The sequence below is a fragment of the Panulirus ornatus genome, chromosome 21 (genome assembly GCF_036320965.1).
Source record: "Panulirus ornatus isolate Po-2019 chromosome 21, ASM3632096v1, whole genome shotgun sequence".
Taxonomy (NCBI): Eukaryota; Metazoa; Arthropoda; class Malacostraca; order Decapoda; family Palinuridae; genus Panulirus; species Panulirus ornatus.
Genome location: NC_092244.1, coordinates 9,034,448 through 9,053,111, shown reverse-complemented (window position 1 = coordinate 9,053,111; position 18,664 = coordinate 9,034,448). Strand labels below are relative to the sequence as shown.

General features: G+C 35.9%; 1 protein-coding gene across 7 annotated transcripts in view; it reads left to right on the top strand.

Moving 5' to 3' along the window:
- S6kII (Ribosomal protein S6 kinase II) overlaps nucleotides 1-18,664 on the top strand; it is a 590,862-nt gene that overhangs the window by 479,577 nt on the left and 92,621 nt on the right. For all 7 annotated transcript variants that reach the window (XM_071675707.1, XM_071675706.1, XM_071675709.1 and 4 more), the window contains 6 exons: nucleotides 4,067-4,173; nucleotides 4,360-4,537; nucleotides 7,511-7,676; nucleotides 11,237-11,398; nucleotides 11,617-11,762; nucleotides 13,575-13,793. In XM_071675707.1, the coding sequence (XP_071531808.1) occupies nucleotides 4,067-4,173; nucleotides 4,360-4,537; nucleotides 7,511-7,676; nucleotides 11,237-11,398; nucleotides 11,617-11,762; nucleotides 13,575-13,793 (978 nt within the window). The remainder of the gene's footprint in view (nucleotides 1-4,066; nucleotides 4,174-4,359; nucleotides 4,538-7,510; nucleotides 7,677-11,236; nucleotides 11,399-11,616; nucleotides 11,763-13,574; nucleotides 13,794-18,664) is intronic.

Below are 18,664 nucleotides of genomic sequence, written 5' to 3'. Positions count from 1 at the left end.
TTTCTGTTATCACACAGGGATGGGAAGTTATTATATACCTCTGTATGTGCAAAGGATGGTCTCATGGTAGAGTTCAAACCAAAGTAAATTTGGCCACCAGGGAAGATCTTCATGATGATAGATGATATAGAATATTTGATGATACCTACAAAAAATTGGTAATGCAAAATCACATCGAACTTGTGAGCTTGAAACTATAAAGGACCACTTCTTCCCTCCTCTCTCATGAATGATCATAAGTAAGGACTGCTTGGAACAAGCTTTGGTTTGAATCTCATTTTTAGATAGGAGATCCACAGTAAATGATATACTTCATGGCATATATACCTTAGTAGACTGTCATCGGCTTTCAACAGGATTTTATTGCAAAAATATAACATCAGTTAGATATAACATAGAAAGTTCAGTGGCTCTTGCTATTTGCATTTCTAACATGCCTTAAAAGTCATTGTCTTTCTTTTTTGATGTCATTCAGCTTTTAGGAGGAGTCTTGTGCAACAAGGACGGGAGTTTCTTTGGACTTCAGGCCCAAGTAAATATTAGTATAAAGCAACATACATTGCTTTGGTTAACAAAATATGTGTATTATATATTGTATGGAATGAATACTTGCATATACATGGTAATGTATTGATAGTTCATAGCTGCTTCATTTTGTCATCTTTTCATGAATTCTTGTGATATATATATATGCATGACAGAAATTAAATCCTATAAAGTACATATGATTAATAGAAAAATAATTTAGTTCCTTCTGTTTTTGATATATCTTTCCATGTCTCAGCTCCAAACTTGACTGGAGATCACATGTTCATCGTGATTGGTTCAACAGAACCTTTAATTGGATGTTGTGTGTAGGTGTGATTTTTCTTATAATGTGCAATATTTAGAGAATATATTATCCAGATTGCCAGTTATTATTTCTACTATTCCACAGAAACCAGTGTACTGTATTGAGTTGTACAGCTGTAAGAAATAACTGCATTTTGTTTCACTCTTTATGAAAATTTTTTGAGAAGCCTCAAGAGTATGAGCTGGAATCCATGTCACATTTATTCTATTAAGAGGGCTACTATTTAAGGCACCTACAAAAGAAAGCTGTTCTATCTTTTGGATTTTCCATATACCTATTTGCTCATCTCCCTGTTACTACTTCTACCTTTCTGTTCATGGAGCTCTAGACAATTTTCAAAAGAACAGCCAAATTTGCCATAATTAATCTGTTGTTCTCATGATATGAACTTTGTCAGATATGGTTAGGAGACTCTGATATCCAGTGTTAGCCATTTTTTATTTGCAATTCTAAAGTCAGTGAATTTTTATCCCAGTTTTAAAGTAAACAAATAGTCTTATAAGTTAGTTAACACTCATTCAAATATCCTGCATGATGATAGATAGTGGGTGCCACTGTTTGCTCACACACATATCCCTAGTATCAGTTTGTGTTCATACTTGGCTGTGGTAGCTTTTGTATAGTTGTTCATGTTTAACTACATGTTTGTTGGATCATCAGTGCACTGTGTATCACTGCATGGTGAAAAAAGTGCTAGTGAATCAACTGGAATTTCTCCTGAGAATAATTAAAAAAGCTACCATACAGTACCTTAGAAAAATAAGGTGGAGATGATTGATTATATGATGCAGGTGCTGGAAGGAATCAGTTGTTATATTCCCTGTGCTGTACAGGTGGCACATGACAGTGATCCAAACCTAGTATTCTCCCAGGAGTCCATAAGTTCAGGAGTTCCTCCTCCTCCATCCAGCTGTGACAGGTCTGTCCAAACAAGGCAGTGATGAATCTCAGCCTAGTACTAGTTCTGTTTGTGTCTTGGCAGAACTTGCTTTATCATATGAAGATGAAAGTAAATACCTACATCTCTTAGCCTCCACACCATCACCTGCAAGGCCCTAGAACACAGAGAGCACTCTGAGCATGTGCACCTTGACAGACGCTGCCAACGTCTTGCAGCCATATGTTATAATGTTTTCCTGAGGAAATCTAAGTTTATGTGTAGTATTACGTAATTTGTTTTAGATATTAATAAGAGCATAAAGAAAATTATACAGTCATTTGGAAAAAATATTGAAAATTAGGTATTAGCAAAAATTAGGGCCAACTTTGGGCAATGTTTAAAATGATTTAGTTTTCCCTCTAAAAGTTGATTTCATGAAAGTTGTTCATGTGTTTAAGTACTTCCTCATTAACATACAAAAGAGGAACACCTTTGCTGTTTTTTTTTTTGTGGCAAGAATTTTGTTGAATTATTTTGAGGGACAAAAAAGATTTTACAGTCACATTATTGAATGGCATCATCCTTATTGTTGTATTGTCAGTTATCTTGTAAGATGTGTCTTTGGAAATGGTTATCGGAATTTAAGCCTTTGCTGGAAGTAGATACGATTTTTCAGAGAACAAACTGATTTGCTTCTTACATCTTTCTGTGGAAGGCATATTAGTTGTAATAGCCATGGAGTAGGCAGATTAGTCTCCATTTTTTATATAAATGTTAGAAAAGGCAAATTTATGAGTGAAATACTTTTTTTCTAGCTTGTGCAAATATGTTGATTTTACAGTCATGATTATGATACCTTTTCATTTCTTGAAAAAGAGCTCTTTTGCTTATTTGCAAAGAGGAGCTAAATGATATTTCATTACACAATCTCATTGTCTCCTTTTTCATCATTTGGATGTAGATATCATGATTATCTCCATATTTGATCCTGTAAATCTTCATCCATTAAATAGATTTGCTCTATATATAAACTGGTAAAATGGATTACCTTCATATAGTTACAAGTCACTGATTTTCTTCCTAAAACTATGTAGCTTTGTGTGAATTGATTAGCTCTTATCAAAAAAGTACCATTACCCTATCCTGGGTTGACAGTTTGACAACTCATAACTGCTCTGTAGAGAATTATAGCTTTAACTAAAAGAAAACATATTTCTCCAGTAATCAGGATATCAGTTTTCGTATTGCATCATCTTGTCTTCCCTTTTATTTTTTTTTCCAACACTGCAGGATTTAGGTGTTAAGTGGTAGAAAAACTTGATCAAGGTGTGTTCATAAAGAAGTGTTATTTGCTGCTGATACATAGGTTTAGGAAGACCTTTGAATTCATTTGTACATTGTACTTGATAATGAAACCATAAACTTAGAGGCTAGTGTGACACAGGGTTAGCATTTGGTAGAAAATCTAAGAATTTAGAAATGATCTTGTATTATTGTAAGGATGGCTGCTTTTTGCCAACCTTTCCATTTGAAGAATGCATACAATAGTTGGAAGTGCAACCTCAGAACTGGAGTCTGATAAGCCTTAATGAAGCATGAAATTTTGTGAATCATAAATGTGGTTCTCAAATTTTTGTCATGATATGTATTTATGGAAATGAAAAAAGCTAGTTTACAAAGAATTCTCATTTGACAACATAATGGATGTAACTAGCTTATTTTCCTTTTCATGATACAATACTACATTTAATCTGTTTGTTAACTGACCATGTGGTTGTTGAAGATGTCTTACAATTGTGTGAATGAAATATGCAACTCTGAAGAAAATTCAGTACCTTTGTTATTCTAAGTCATATGATTTTGATTGATGTTCCTATTGTGGTACCTCATACCCCTATCTTTGTGGATGCATTGACTTACTTTTTTCTCTTCATTCATAAACAATTATATTTTGTTTCTCTAAATGATTCATCCTTATTGCATTCTATTTGTTGTATTGATACTCTTATTTTCTGTAACAATATATGGTAGAGAAAGAGCGTTAAACTTTTAGTACATTTACTATTAAGTAGACTTAATCTCTTGAAGACTAATCTTGTGGAGTTCCAAGGATAAGTAGTTTATATTGCTGAGTGGCATGAAAATGATTAGAAATGGAGTTGCATTCTTTAAAGTATTGGTCGTACTATGGTACCCCGTGCAGAATCATCTACCATTACTTGTCAATATGAGTATATTGCCAGATTCACTGAGTTTTTCTTTGTGTCCTTATTCAATCCTTTTTATCCATGTCTGGTGCAAGATGTTCCTCTATTTCAGTATTTTTTTTTCAGATCATGTTCACAGAAGAGGATGTTAAGTTTTATTTAGCAGAATTAGCATTAGCACTAGATCATCTTCATTCTGTTGGTGTTATCTACAGAGACCTTAAACCTGAAAAGTAAGCCATTTTGTTATTTTTAGACATACATGTATAATAGTATGGTTTAGTGCTAAAAAAAATATTGTATTAATAATGACTTTGGATTTCATGTATTTTTCTTATAGTCATAGCTTTTGCTTCGCATGCTATATCTTTATGAAATCACTGTTATGTATCAGATATGATTCTTTCCTCATCTTGCAGCATTCTCTTAGATGCAGATGGCCACATATCCCTCACAGACTTTGGGCTATGTAAGGAAGCACTAGATGACCAGAAAGCCTACAGTTTTTGCGGCACTGTAGAATACATGGCACCAGAGGTGGTTAACCGCAGAGGGCATACCACAGCTGCCGACTGGTGGTCATTTGGTGTTCTTTTGGTGAGCTTGACTAATGCTTTGTTGAAGAGTTTACTTAAACAGATCTCTCTCTCTCTCTCTCAGCTTAAAAGACAACTTTTTCTTTCATCCTGAAAATCATTGATTTTGAACGATGTGAGATTTCCTCTGCATATTTGTTCCTGTTGAAGGGTAATAGAAGTATTTTCATTTAATCATAACTTGTCATTGTGTTGTTAATTGGAAGAGATTTCAAGATATAAAATTATATTGTTGAGTGAGAGGAGTGGATGTTGAAATGCAAGTATGCAGTATATGAAGGATAGATAGCATGCTGTTTATATACCTGCTTCATTTAAATAAATTTAGAAGGTAACCAGTTCACTATTGCTAGGAATAAAGCATGTAGAATATTACAATGAATATAGTTAATGTAGATTTTTTATCTAGAAAATTTTTAAAATCTGTGACATGTTTTTTGGGAAACAGGAAAATAACCTAGATATGGCATTTTTCGTCTCTTATTTCAGTAAGAAGTATATATATTGCAGTATTCCCCTCTATAATGAGGGGAAACATATAATTGTAAATTATTTTCTTATTCAGGAAATTGCATCGTCTTGTTTAAGAAGTATTGTACAGATTTAAAATCTTTTTTCTCTGTTGCTAAGTCACTGTGCTCAGTAATTTTTTTAACACACTCTGACACTTAGGAGACAGCAGTAAGACCTGATGTATGTATATGGCAGAATATGGTAAAGATTTGTCTTTTATACAATCATATAAAGGGCTTGAATAGAGGTCAGAAAAAAATATTTGAGAAATGTAATAACAGTGATATGTTTTGATGGGAATTAATCAAACTGAATGAAGCTGTCTTAGAATAAATGAGAGGGATGATTATCTGATCAGATGGTGAGGAACATTAGATGGAAGAAAGATAAAACAAAGGAAGCATAGCTATGTATGCAAGAAGAAGGTGGAAAGAATGCATAAATGAATATCATGTTGGTAATTCCACAATGATAAGGTTACAATTGAAATTAGGGACAAGTACAGAGGAATTTATTGTAGAATATGCAGCTTTAACAATGGTTATGTAGATGTAATTACTCAAGTAAAAATAGCATTAAAGTATTCCTGTAATGGTTGTTTTAAATGTAATAACTGGAATGATTTATTGGAAAATACCGTAATAGGCAGATTGTTTGTTGGTCGGTAAATTTGAAAAGTAAAAGTTTCTGGATTATGTCATATTTTTTTTTTCTATTTTATTTACTTTAGGTGCCTGTTGTAGTACTTGTCATTCTCATTTCATCGAAGAATGAAATTTCAAGCTACCTTTGAACCATGTTTTCTTGCATAGTTACATGAAAAAATAGGACAGGAACATGACACAGGAGAGCATTATGAATGGAGAAATGATCAGTTACTTGAAAGCATATTTTACTAGTGTTATGTGTGACTTGATTTGGTGGTCAGAAATAGGAAGTTTTGAACTAGTAGGAATGATATAGTGAGTGCCAGTCTGAAAAATATTTGTACGATTATGAAGGGAAAGGAGAACTTGGTAATTTGCCTCATGTATTCAATTTCCATGCTACCCTTCAAAGTGTGCTAAAACCTATTGTTATTTCTTCATGTCTCCTTTGCTTTTAATTTTCTTGTTCCATCCTTAGAGAAAACTTAGTGCTAAGGCATAATGAAATTCTAGGTATTTTGTTCAAAAAACAAAGAGTATGGTGGCATAACTGATGATGCTCCTGGGGACAAAGCCTGTAAGAATCATTAGTCTAGATGAAAACAATATAGCAGTAATTTATGAAACACCTCTGGAATAAGCAATGAAACCTTCAAAAGAAAATTAGACAGGGTTGAGTAAAGTATTAGCTCAACCAAGTATTAATGAATACAAAACAAGTATAGCATCAAAAGAAAACAGCATAACAAGTTAAGCAAGATATTCGGTGAACACGGAGCTCTTGCTCAGGTTCATCAAAATCTCGTCCTAGATACTTTGTGACTTCTACTTTTCTCCTGTATACTTTCTTTAGTAGTTTTCAGTCTTCATGCATTTTTATTTTGTTTTTAGTGTAAGGAGATGGTATTTCATCTTCATGTTTCATAGCTAAATCGTCATGAAGACCCTTCATGCCATTGTTTTAAATGATGTAAGATATGAAGTAAATACAGGTGAATGAAATCAGTATCAAATGATGAAGAAGATTCTACATTTGCCTTATTTCACTGAGCGTGAACTTTGGCATGTTATTACTATATGTGCAGTGAAAAGTAGGTAATATGAGAGAGAGTGGAGGTGACAGAAAAAAGAAACAGCCATATGAAAATTATTTTAACGTTAAAAGAGTTCATCAGGAACCTGATTTGTTTAGAGGTTCCAGAAATGGATAAGGTATAAAGGAGAAGCTGATGCCCTCAAACTCAGTTCACAACTTGTGGGATAGATTGAATATTGTAATTTTGTTGTTATGTTTTAAGGTACATTACTGTTTCAAGATCAAGATAAGATGAAGTGTCTCACTTGAATGTGGAAAGCACCTCCCAGTGAGGAAAGAGCATAGCTAGATATATTTTTTTGTCTAATGATTTACGCTTTTAAATGTACCTGTTGTCTCTTTGTCTGAGGTGATTTTGAATTGTGTGCCTAAAGTCTTGTATGTCTTGATTAATGTTATGTCTTTCTAAACCTCATCGGGAATCTGTATGCTTTCTTTACTCATTTGAATATAAAGTTAACCTTCAAGGGATAAAGTTATGTTATTGCTGAATAAGTAACAAACCTGGGAGTTTGATGTGTTTATACAGAGTAGAATCTCAAGAGAGTATTATCTTTATTTCCATTTTGCCTAAAGTAGTAAGTGATGAGGAAACTTGTAATAGGTGTTATAGAAAAGTTTAAAGACTTCGGTATTTATGACAAGCCTTTGACATGCTTATTTTTATTAAAGTGCTCTTGTTGAACTGATTTCTCTTACTGTTAACATTTATTTTCAGTTTGAGATGTTGACAGGAGCATTACCCTTCCAAGGTGCAAACAGGAAAGAAACTATGACATTAATTCTTAAAGCTAAGTTAGGGATGCCACCGTACCTGAGTCCAGAGGCACAGTCTCTCCTCCGGGCACTTTTTAAAAGGAATCCAGCAAACAGATTAGGTGCAGGTATGTGGAACAGTTTGGTGTGTATGTATATATATCTTTCCTTCTCGTTTTTAATTTTCCAAAAGAAGGAACAGAGAAGGGGGCCTAGTGAGGATATCCCCTCAAAGGCTCAGTCCTCTGTTCTAAACGCTTCCTCGCAAATGCGGGAAATGGCTAATAGTATTAAAAAAATATATATATATATATTTTTGGGTAGTGACATTGCTTAATCTAAGATATATAATTGTATATTCTGTACCTGACACTCAAGCTGCAAAGACACAGTATCTGCAAAAAAACTTTATCTGCCCCCCATATATTTTCGAAGGCGATACAAGTCTGAGGCTTATTGTAGGTACAAGCACATGATGCTGTCAGGGTGAAATCATCATACATCTGATTGCTGACACTTAGTATTTCTAAGGTTTGAACACCAACCCGCCTCATGCTATTTTGAGGGGAGTGATCTTTCTTTACTCTTCCAGGCTGCCACTTAATTTTGGGAATGTTGCTTTTGAGCACTATATGTGCTCCATGTGTGCTTCAAAATGGTTGGATTTTACCTTTTTAAGGTGGAGAAAGCTTTAATTCTTGCCTGGAAGCAAGAAGCAAGAAAGTGTGGGGAAACATGATGTTTCTAGGCACATAGGGTGATCAGAACGAACGATCAAGTGGCTGCTCCCTGCAGCACCTCATCAGTGCCTCGCCTGATTTAGATCAAGATCCTGTTGACCCAAAACATGGACCTAGAATATTGTAGGAACATTGCTAGGTCTATGCCCAGATGTCTCCAGATGGTAATCAAGGCCACAGGAGAGATGAGATTAATAAATTGGAATTGTGACATTGCCTTTGAAAATGTATGGGGAGGCAGACAAGGTTTTTATGAGCACTGTGTAAACCTTTTCAAAATGTCATCACAAGCAGAATCACAAGTTTGAAGACAGAACCCAAGCCAGTGGAATGAAATTACTTCTTTACCAATTTACATTGCTAGTTGCTGAAAGCTTACTGACTGTGATCATATATGATATTGATTTAAGATTTATTTGCCCCCTCTTTTCTCATCATGTTCAACACACATAATTCAGGAAGTATTGTACTTGAGCTCATATACATGCATTCAGGCACCATTGCTTTATGGATTTTGGTGCTCTGGTCATTTTTCTTACATACTTCAAAGGCAAAAACATGTTTTCAACCCAGCTTATGTTAGATAACAGAAAATTTATTTTAAGAGAGCCTTTGAAGTACCATTTACTTTTGAATTGCCTCAATTTTTCATTGTTAAAGTAAGCAGTGATGTTGGCTTTAGGATGATGAAACTAGAATTAAACATCATTTTATGGTAACTAACAATCCTCCAGAGATGCTTAAATGGGCCCGTTCTAAAACTTAATGTATTTATGCAGATATAAATTATGAGAGTTTTATAGATTTTATCAAGTATTTTATGAAATTTGGAATGCATTTATGTAATTAGAGTTTGTGTCTTGTATTTTATCCCTGGGGATAGGGGAGAAAGAATACTTCCCACGTATTCCCTGCGTGTTGTAGAAGGCGACTAAAAGGGAAGGGAATGGGGGGCTGGAAAGCCTCCCCTCTCGTTTTCTTTTTTTTCCCCAAAAGAGGGAACAGAGAAGGGGGCCAGGTGAGGATATTCCCTCAAAGGCCCAGTCCTTTGTTCTTAACGCTACCTCGCTAATGCAGGGAAATGGCGAATAGTATGAAAAAAAAGAAGTCTTGTATTTTGTCGCTGACTTGTATGCCTTACTGTACTCTTTTATTAATGATCTACTACTGAATAAGTATATGGCTTATTATTCATGTCATAAAGCAAGTAGCTTTATATCAAATCTGTGACTCCTTGCATTTATCACTGAAATTGAGCATCATCAGGGGTCATGGACTGTTAACAAGGGTAATTTTCATTTGGTAGGGATTTGTAATGGTTCAGTCACATCACAGAGGGCAAAGAAATCCATCACAATGAAAAAAATGTAGCAATACTCTCTAATAGTATTGTAGTTTTATTTCTTTCTTCTTTCAAACTATTCGCCATTTCCCGCATTAGCGAGGTAGCAAGTGAATCTAAATCACCTCAACTTTATGACAGTATCCCTGTTTGATAATGGTGGGTTTTGAAATTTACATGTCTGGATTTTCTCGGACACTTTTATAGCCTGAAATCTGGGGAACATGCATGCAGTGACTTGATGCATAATGTTTCATGATAAAACCAGACTACTAATGTTGATGCCTCATACAAAAGTGCTCTTCAGGAACCCTTGTCTGTTGGCTTTGGCATTACCTCATCTGAACCTGTTAAAGATAAGCCCCTTAGTCCTTTTTCATTATATCTGCTCCCTCTCTCTCTTTCTCTCGAGGTAAAGTGTGAGATAGCAAAAGTTTTGGATTGGTTACGCTCAAAGGACTTTTCAGACAAACTGCCCCCTTGAAGGCTTCTAATGAAGACATTCTTTTTGATAGCCCTTGCTGCTGGGAGAAAAGTTTGTGTGATGCATGCCATGTTAAGAAAGACATTTGTTCATTTTTGGTAATAATATGTCATGGGTTAAGTTCAGTCAAAATCCAGGGTTTTTGACAGAGATTGAAAAAAGGAAGATATGAAATACCTTAATTATGGTTGCTTCTTAGAGGATAGCTTCTGAAAAACATCATGTATTATGCCTGGGTAGATCTCTTGGAGACTTCCTTGTGATCACAAGCATTTATTGAGGGGTACAGCATTTTTTTTTTTCCTGAGCAGTTTGAAGCCCTCACTGCAAGGAATATTTTTTCATGGATTTGTTTTTCGTGTTTCTCTCCAAGCTGGCTTGCATGTCAGAGCTCATGATATGAAAAAAGTAGCCTCTAGCTTGGCTTTTCTGAAAACCCTGCCCTTATAGATGAAAAAAGAGGTCTTTAGCATTTCTCAAGCACTTTTGTCAGGCATTACCCTATGATAGACATCAAGGATCAACCTTGCAGAGCATTGTGGGGCAGAGATTACTTGTGAGCAATAGGATTACCTCTAATGTATGTTTATGGACATAACTGTACTTAACAAATTTTTCATCTGACTCACCACCTCCTTGTTGGTTTACTCTCAGCTTATAGGGCAGATTGATCCTGAGGAGAAAAGTAAATTTCAAAGATTGAAAAACTTTTTTTGGGGTGGTGTCCCACCAGCACATTTTTTTATATTATTGCCCCCCCAAAAAAACAAAAAAAATCCCCCACCTTTTGAAAATGAATACAAGGTCAGAGATTAGAGAATTTGACCCTGGTGATCAAGAGATTCAGCTTGTGGGACACTGCCCTAGAAAGAAACAGTTTTTCATTCTTCAAAAGTTACTTCCACACACTAGCAGTCATGTAGAATGCACCAAAAAATGAATATTTGTATGTATTATATACCAAGGTCATTGTAAGGCTCAGTATGTATGAATTCTATACGCATCAGTACATAGCTTTTATCATGCTTCTCTTACCTGCAGTGAGCAAATGCATAATGTTTGAAAGTGTTTCCAAGGGAAATCATGGAGAGTATCTGAAATACATTGCCTGGAATCCTACAGGTCCAGAGGGAGTAGAGGAGCTGAAACGTCACCCATTCTTTGCATCTATTGACTGGAATAAACTGTATAGTAAGGAAATCGAACCACCTTTCAAGCCAGCAGTTTCAAAAGCAGATGATACTTTTTACTTTGATCAGGAATTCACCACACGGACACCTAGAGGTTGGTATTATGCTAGACAATTATTTTGAAATTTACAGTTTTTTTTGTTTTGTTTTACAACCATTTACTTTCATACCAAAATAATTTTCTTTGTTCATATGACAAAATGATGACCTATAAGTGTATATCAAAAATTGATGGTCATTTTGACAAGTAGCTATTGCATTGCTTCTTTTGTCATTAAATACGTAGTATGTTACTTGTGAGGTAACTTTCAGATTCTCCGGGTGTTCCTCCAAGTGCCAATGCTCACCAGATGTTTAAGGGCTTCAGTTTTGTTGCCCCTTTTTTATTAGACGACCATGTTGATGGGGTTGAAATGATGCCATCACACACTACTGAGAAAACAACTGCACTTAGCAAGGTATGTCAGGTTTAATCTAACATGATATGTCAGATAGTGTTAGTATACTGCACTTCATAGAACCAATAGTTTGAAAGTATTTCTAGCGATCACATAGTTTAAAAGTATTTCTTGCAAACTAACGTAAGTAGGAAGTTGAAACTTCTAAAGTGCCTATCCTTCTCAAACACCTGCATATAGTGAGTAAGCCATTCCTGTCTTACAAGTGAACAAAGTCATCTTAGTTATTTTATACTGACCTGGGACCACTGGGACCAAGAAGCAGTAAGAAAGCTTTTATTTTGATAAGATCAAGAGTGGGAAGATGGAGCACAAGAATGTTCTGAGCCTGAACATGCAGGAGGGTTTGAGGGGTGCTAGGGGTAGAGTGATTTGGAGCAATGTGGTATACAGGGATGATGTGCTATCAGTGGGCTGAACCAGAACATATGAAGTAATCACGATAAACTATGGAAAGGTTTGTGGGGCCTAGTTGTGAATAGTGGGATCTGGTTTGGGTGCATTATATACAACATCTTTAGAGTAAATGTGAACAAATGAGGTCATTTATTTGTGCTTCAGGTGCTTTCTCATTGATGTGCAAAATGGTGAACATATGTATATATATATATATATATATATATATATATATATATATATATATGAAAGTCAATGTGATGGGCACATATATAATAGCTATAAGTGCATGATGGTAAGGGTGATTTGTGCAGTTTTGCCTAAAACATTACAAGGACATCATATACTTTTCAGGTACTCTTTTCTTTAAGGGAAAAAACAGTTTTACTGTGATTTATAAGTCATTATTTTTTTTTTGATACATATTCACCATTTCCCACATTAGCGAAGTAGTATTAAGAACAGAAGACAGAGCCTGAGAGTTAAAATCCTCTCTTGGACCCTCTTTCTGTTCCTTCTTTTGGAAAAGTAAAAACTGAAGGGGAGGATTTCCAGCATCCCGCTCCCTCCCCTTTTGGTTGCCTTTTACGACACGCAGGGAATATGTGGGAAGTGTTCTTTCTCCTGAGGAGTTTTTAGTTGACATCAAGACTGATTTACCAGTGACATAAAGATTGCTTATTTTAGCAATATTCCACTTGGATATTAAGATGGAGCCAGATTGAATAACCATACCTGTATCATTACTTACATTCTGTATGATAGTTTCTGATCATTTTTGTGTATACATCATGTTGGGTTGATTGCATAAAGAATATCTGTGAGAAGGATGTGTGGTAAGTGAATTATGATTGAGAGAGCTACCCAAGGTATGTGGAAATGGTTTGGACATGCTGAGAGGATAAGAAAAGAGAGACCAACTAAGAGGATATACGTTTCAGATGTGGTGGGAGAAAAGTGGTGGGGGGGGAGGAAGATAGATGGATGTAGTGATAGAGGTTTCAAGTTACCAGGGCCTGTACATTCAGAAGGGTAAGAGGCATGCATGGGATTGAGCAAATTGGAGAAATGTGGCATACATGGGATGAAGTGCAGCACAGGGCTGAAATGTGGTATATGAAATGGTCTGGGAAAACCAAAGGATCATCTAAAAGTGGAGAGTGGATGTGAGAGGTTGAGGTCATTCTTCATCCAATCCTGACCCTACTTTGTTTTTGCTGGAAATGGTAAACATGGAGGAAAAATGGATTCAAGAAAGTTCCTGTGAGCATATTGTCAGTCTTTTGCTTCATCTTGAATTTTTGTTCCTGATTATTGCATAATGACAGTTTTTGGTACTTATGATCTGCATAGATATATTTGATTCCTATATTGTAAAATGTATATACTCTTATATGTGTATTATTTTCCCTGCAGAGATTATCAGGTGTGAAACCAAATAGTGTACATGATGAATACGATATATGTGAAGAGGTGGGTCGAGGCAGCTACAGTGTTTGTCGGCGTTGCGTTCATCGAGCAACTAGACAAGAATATGCTGTTAAGATCATTCCCAAAAAGACTCGGGACTGCCAAGAAGAGATTGAGATATTGTACAGATATGGTCATCATTCAAATATTATTTCCTTAAGAGATGTAAGTGTTTTTGCTTTTATCTTTGTCTCGTATATGCCCTTTGTGACCCTAAGACTTTGGCAACTAATTTAGTCCTTGATAGCACATTTACACATATTCCTCCATTGAGACCCTTACGTATTTATTCCCACAGTGTTTCATGCACTGTTCATTTTCATTCTATTAACAACTCTTCCCACCTGCCTCTCATGTACATACTTTCAATAGATCTGAAATTACTCGAAGAGGTTTGGGGCTTAGGTTCACCACTCATCATGGGGAACAATGTCTGCATTACTTTCCTTCTAGCATTACTGCAGTTTTGTCAGATCAAGTTAGATACAGCCACTCCGCATGCCTTGTATTTGTTTAGAGAAGGTTTATTAGGCACAGCCTGAAGAAACTTGTATATACAACCTTTGAAGGTATCAGATAAACCCTTGAGGTTGCTGATGTGTTTTGGCTTTTATTGAAGAAATGCAGCTCTTGGATACGAAAGTTGGCTCTTCATAGTGTTTGGATATTCCCGTGGCAGTGGTAGACCTGAGCATGCAGACACCTGCCCATTCTTAATTTTGTGTAGATGGTTATACCTCCATGCACTCATAGGCCAAGTCTTGTAGTATTTTTCAAGTGTAGATGACATTGTACTCCTTCCTTATTAGTTCCAGGGATTAGAGTCAGAGAAGCCTGTGCTGCTCCTAGTAGTCCAACCCAGCAGTTCCCAAGATTTACTGGGTGAATTTTATTTTCTCTCTGCAATTATTTCATCGCAGTTTTGCAACTTTTACTTTGTCAGTAAATAATTCATAATTTTAAAAGTGTTTTCATATGTGATCCCTGTTTCCTGTGTTAGCTTTTGTGTGTGCTTGGGTATATTATATATGACATATATATTCCTTGCATGCCTCTCATCCTCCTGCATGTTCAGGCCATGATCTCTCAAAATCTTTTTCACTCTGTCCCTCCACCTCTAATTTGGTCTCCTGCTTCTTGTTTCCTCCACCTCTGACACATATATCCTCTTTGTCAATCTTTCCTCACTCATTCTCTCCACATGTCCAAACCATTTCAACACACCCTCTTCTGCTCTCTCAACCACACTTTTTATTACCTCACATCTCTCTTACCCTTTCATTACTTACTCGGTCAAACCACCTCACACCACATATTGTCCTTAAACATTTAATTTCCAACACATCTACCCTCCTCCGTACAACCCTTTCTATAGCGAATGCCTCGCAACCATAACATATATATCCCCTCATTCTCGGTGACTAACTCTTCTCCAAAACATAGTTCTCTTCTTCTAGTGTTGGTTCTTTCTTGTCCCACTGACCAAAAGTATCTATGCCATCTTATGTTTTATTATGTTTCCATAACATGTCTGTTATAACGATTCATTACCTGTCCCTCCTGATAGAGCAACCCTTTTCTGTTTTCTTTCCTGCTAAAACTCTGTCTTGAATGACTATAACATTCCTTTATGCCTTGATACATTTCTTACTTATCCTGCTTTTTTCCCCTATGATATTTGTTTGTACCATCCCAAAAGCTCCTCTTTCTCTGTACATAAGCAAGGCATATGGACCAAATGACATCCATCCATGTGTTCTGAAGGGGTGTGTTTTTGAACTTACATCTGTGTGTGCTTGTGTCACTTTTGCTTCAAAAGCAAAACCTATCCTTGTTCTTGGAAACATACAATGATACAGCCTAATGCAAGGAAGGGTAACTATTCTAACCCTTCAAGCTATAGCCCAATTGCTTGTATTTCTACTATTTCCAAAAGCTTCAAGTATCTCGACTCAAATTTTCTTAAGCATCTTGAATCCTATTGTCTTCTCTCAATCATCAGCATGGCTTTCACAATGAGAGATCCAACAGTGCTATCCTTTCCTAAACTGCTAATATCTAGTTATCTTGTGAGACTCTTGGGAATTCCTCTTATGTAGCCCTTGGTTCATTGAAAGCTTTTGGCAGGGTTTGGCTGTGGGGTCTGATGTCCATGTTCTCGTTAAGCATTTCTCGTATTAGTGCGTGTCATTATTTTAGGCAGCATCCCAGTTTAATTTCTACTTTTAAATGTACCAAGGATATTACTGTGCAATAATTACATCAACAGTATGTTATGACTTAGGTTGATTATGTATCTTCAATGAATTCTAGAAATGATTAACACTGGCTTACAATTCTATGTTGAAGCCATTATCCTTCTGAATATAGGTGTTTAGAAGCATTATCCAATATAGCACATTGCATATGGATGTCAAAATATAGCCAGCTTTGTATAAATATTTTTCTTTACATGTATCAATAGTCATTATGTTCTCATTAACATAAAGTGGATGCACATACTCTCACAGCTCATTCAAGCACATCCAGTGTTTGTTTTCATTGTGACAGAGTGATTAAATCATTCTGATCCCCTCAGGCATAATTGTGATTCACTGTGCATGCTAATTTCACTCAGTTCATTTTAAGTCTCCCTTCACCCTTCCACTGTGGCATGCAAAAGGGCTCTGATTCACATGATGGGAAGAAATTGGATGATCTTTAGTGATGGCCTCATTCATAATACCCCAATGTACAGGAGATAATTTGATTATCATATTGAGCTGCAGAAACATACATCATAAAAATGGGGACTCCGTTTATGCAAAATTTCCCAAAATTTTGTCCTCTTTCATTGAGAATGGAGTGGAGGTTATCAAAAGCATGTGAATATACATACTTTGATAAGTCAATAAGTATTATATGTTTAGTCCTATATCTCCTCTGATGAAGTATTTAATTGGAGTGATGAGACTACCATATCAGATGAGAGAATAACAGAAAATTGTATATTTTGAAAATCCAGCCATTCTCTTAAAAGGAGAAAAATAAAGATGACAATAGCAAAGTAATATGCAGTTTTTGAGACAAAGCTTGGATCCAAGGCGTATATTAGATGTTCATAAAGAGGCACATGTCTTTTCAGTGTTTATGTGTTTTGTCATTGTTGTGTTTGCTGGGGATGAGGGAATATGTGAGTAGAGATTGCTGAAGTATGAGTCAGAGATAGGCTTTTTATTTGTGCATGGAGTAGGTAGCTACACAACGAATGGTTTGAGTGGGAAGAGTCCAGTGTTGTTATAAAGAATTGAGGTAGGAATATTTTAGAGGGATCTTTATTTCATTGTTTAGGCATCCAGAGGTTGTTTTGAGTACTCAGTTTTCTGTAGTTTTCAATTTTGTTATGTTTGCTTTTGAGCGGATGGATGACCAGATTAGTAAGATATAGTTGAGGGTGAAACTGATAAATTGTTTGTAGAGGATGCTAACGGATTCTTTTTCTTGTCCAAATCTGGTACCTGTTATTATTCTTAGGACATTTAGTTTGTGTGCTTCATTTTTATTGTAGTACTTGATGTTGTGAATGAAGGTATTGTGTTTATTGTAAGTGATGCATAAAATAGTTGAAGTTTTAATGAGTGATAATGTCAGTGCAAGGTGACTGGAGGGTATAGGTTAGATTCATGTGTGTCAGGGGTTAAGAGAGTGATTGAAGACATATATGGAGATAAAAACATTCTCTTCTTTGTGAGCCAGTGTTCCACTTGTTTAATACAGTGCTTCATGTTTGATGTTGCTCCTGTGGTGTCAGGATATTGTTATGTGATTGTGCATATTAGAGGACTATGTCATTTTTTGCTGAAAGTCATGTTGGAAGAAATCAAGAGGGTTAGATAAAGAACTTCTCCTTTGGACACACTTTTATAGACTTTAAGGATTTTTGAAGTGAAGCCATTGTAAGCCACTGGAATGGTGGCTGGCTCTGAAGTTGGTCAACCATATTTTGTCATTGTTTTGGAGGGTGCTATGAAGTATCTTCTTTGTAAGAATGTATCAGAGGACACCATCAAATGCTGTAGCCACTTGCATTGCGCTGGAAGGGGTTTGTAATTAGTTGAAGCCATCTAGAGCATATTGTGTGAGGTGCGTGTGTGTGTAGTGTGATAGTGGAGTGATTGTGCCTGAAGTTATGTTGTGAAGGTGTTAGTGGGATATTCTGCTTGTTTCTGTTGTGGATAAGTTTTTCGCAGAGTTGGGATATTGGAGATATAAATGATATAGGAAAGGAGGAGGAGGGGGAGTTGGGTAGTTTAGAGGGCTATTGGGTTAGTATTGTGTTCACAGGTGTCCACATGTAGGGGATTTTATTTTATAACCAGGATGGGTTGAAGATATTTGTAAGTACTTTGATTGGAATTGAGCTAAAGTGTTTTATTTGAAAGTTTATGTTGTCAGTGTATGTTGTGGGACAATTCTGTCAACTTTTAATTGCATTGCTGGTATTAGTGGGAGTGAAGGATAGTTGGGCAGTTGTTTTTGGATGGATTTTGTGATTCATAGATTTTGCATACTGAAAACAGAAGTGATATAGGGCAGAAGGAGGAGGGAGAGTTGCATGGTTGAGAATACTTTGGGATTGGTAGTGTGTTGGCAAGTGTACAGATGTTGGGGATCTTACTGTGTAGCCAGGAGTTGCTGAGGATATCTGTAAGTAGACAAAACTGTTTAATGTGAAAGATTGATATGTTGTTGAGGTCTGTTGTAGGAGAGCTTGACAAGGTTTTAATTACATTGCTTATATCAGAGAGCAAAGGATGGGTGCACATTTGTTTTTGGATGGAGTCTGTGTAGGTTTGCCATGATTCACCTGTTTGGGGGTGAGGTTAGTATTTATGCACATTTGCCTCTGTCTTAAATATGGTTCCATTATGATAGACAAACAGTGGCCTTATTTGCACACATCTGCTTTTTATATTTTACACTTTATTAATGTTTGTTAGAATTCTGAATGTGCTAATATGATTCAACTACAAAAGGCATATACACAGTAATTAATA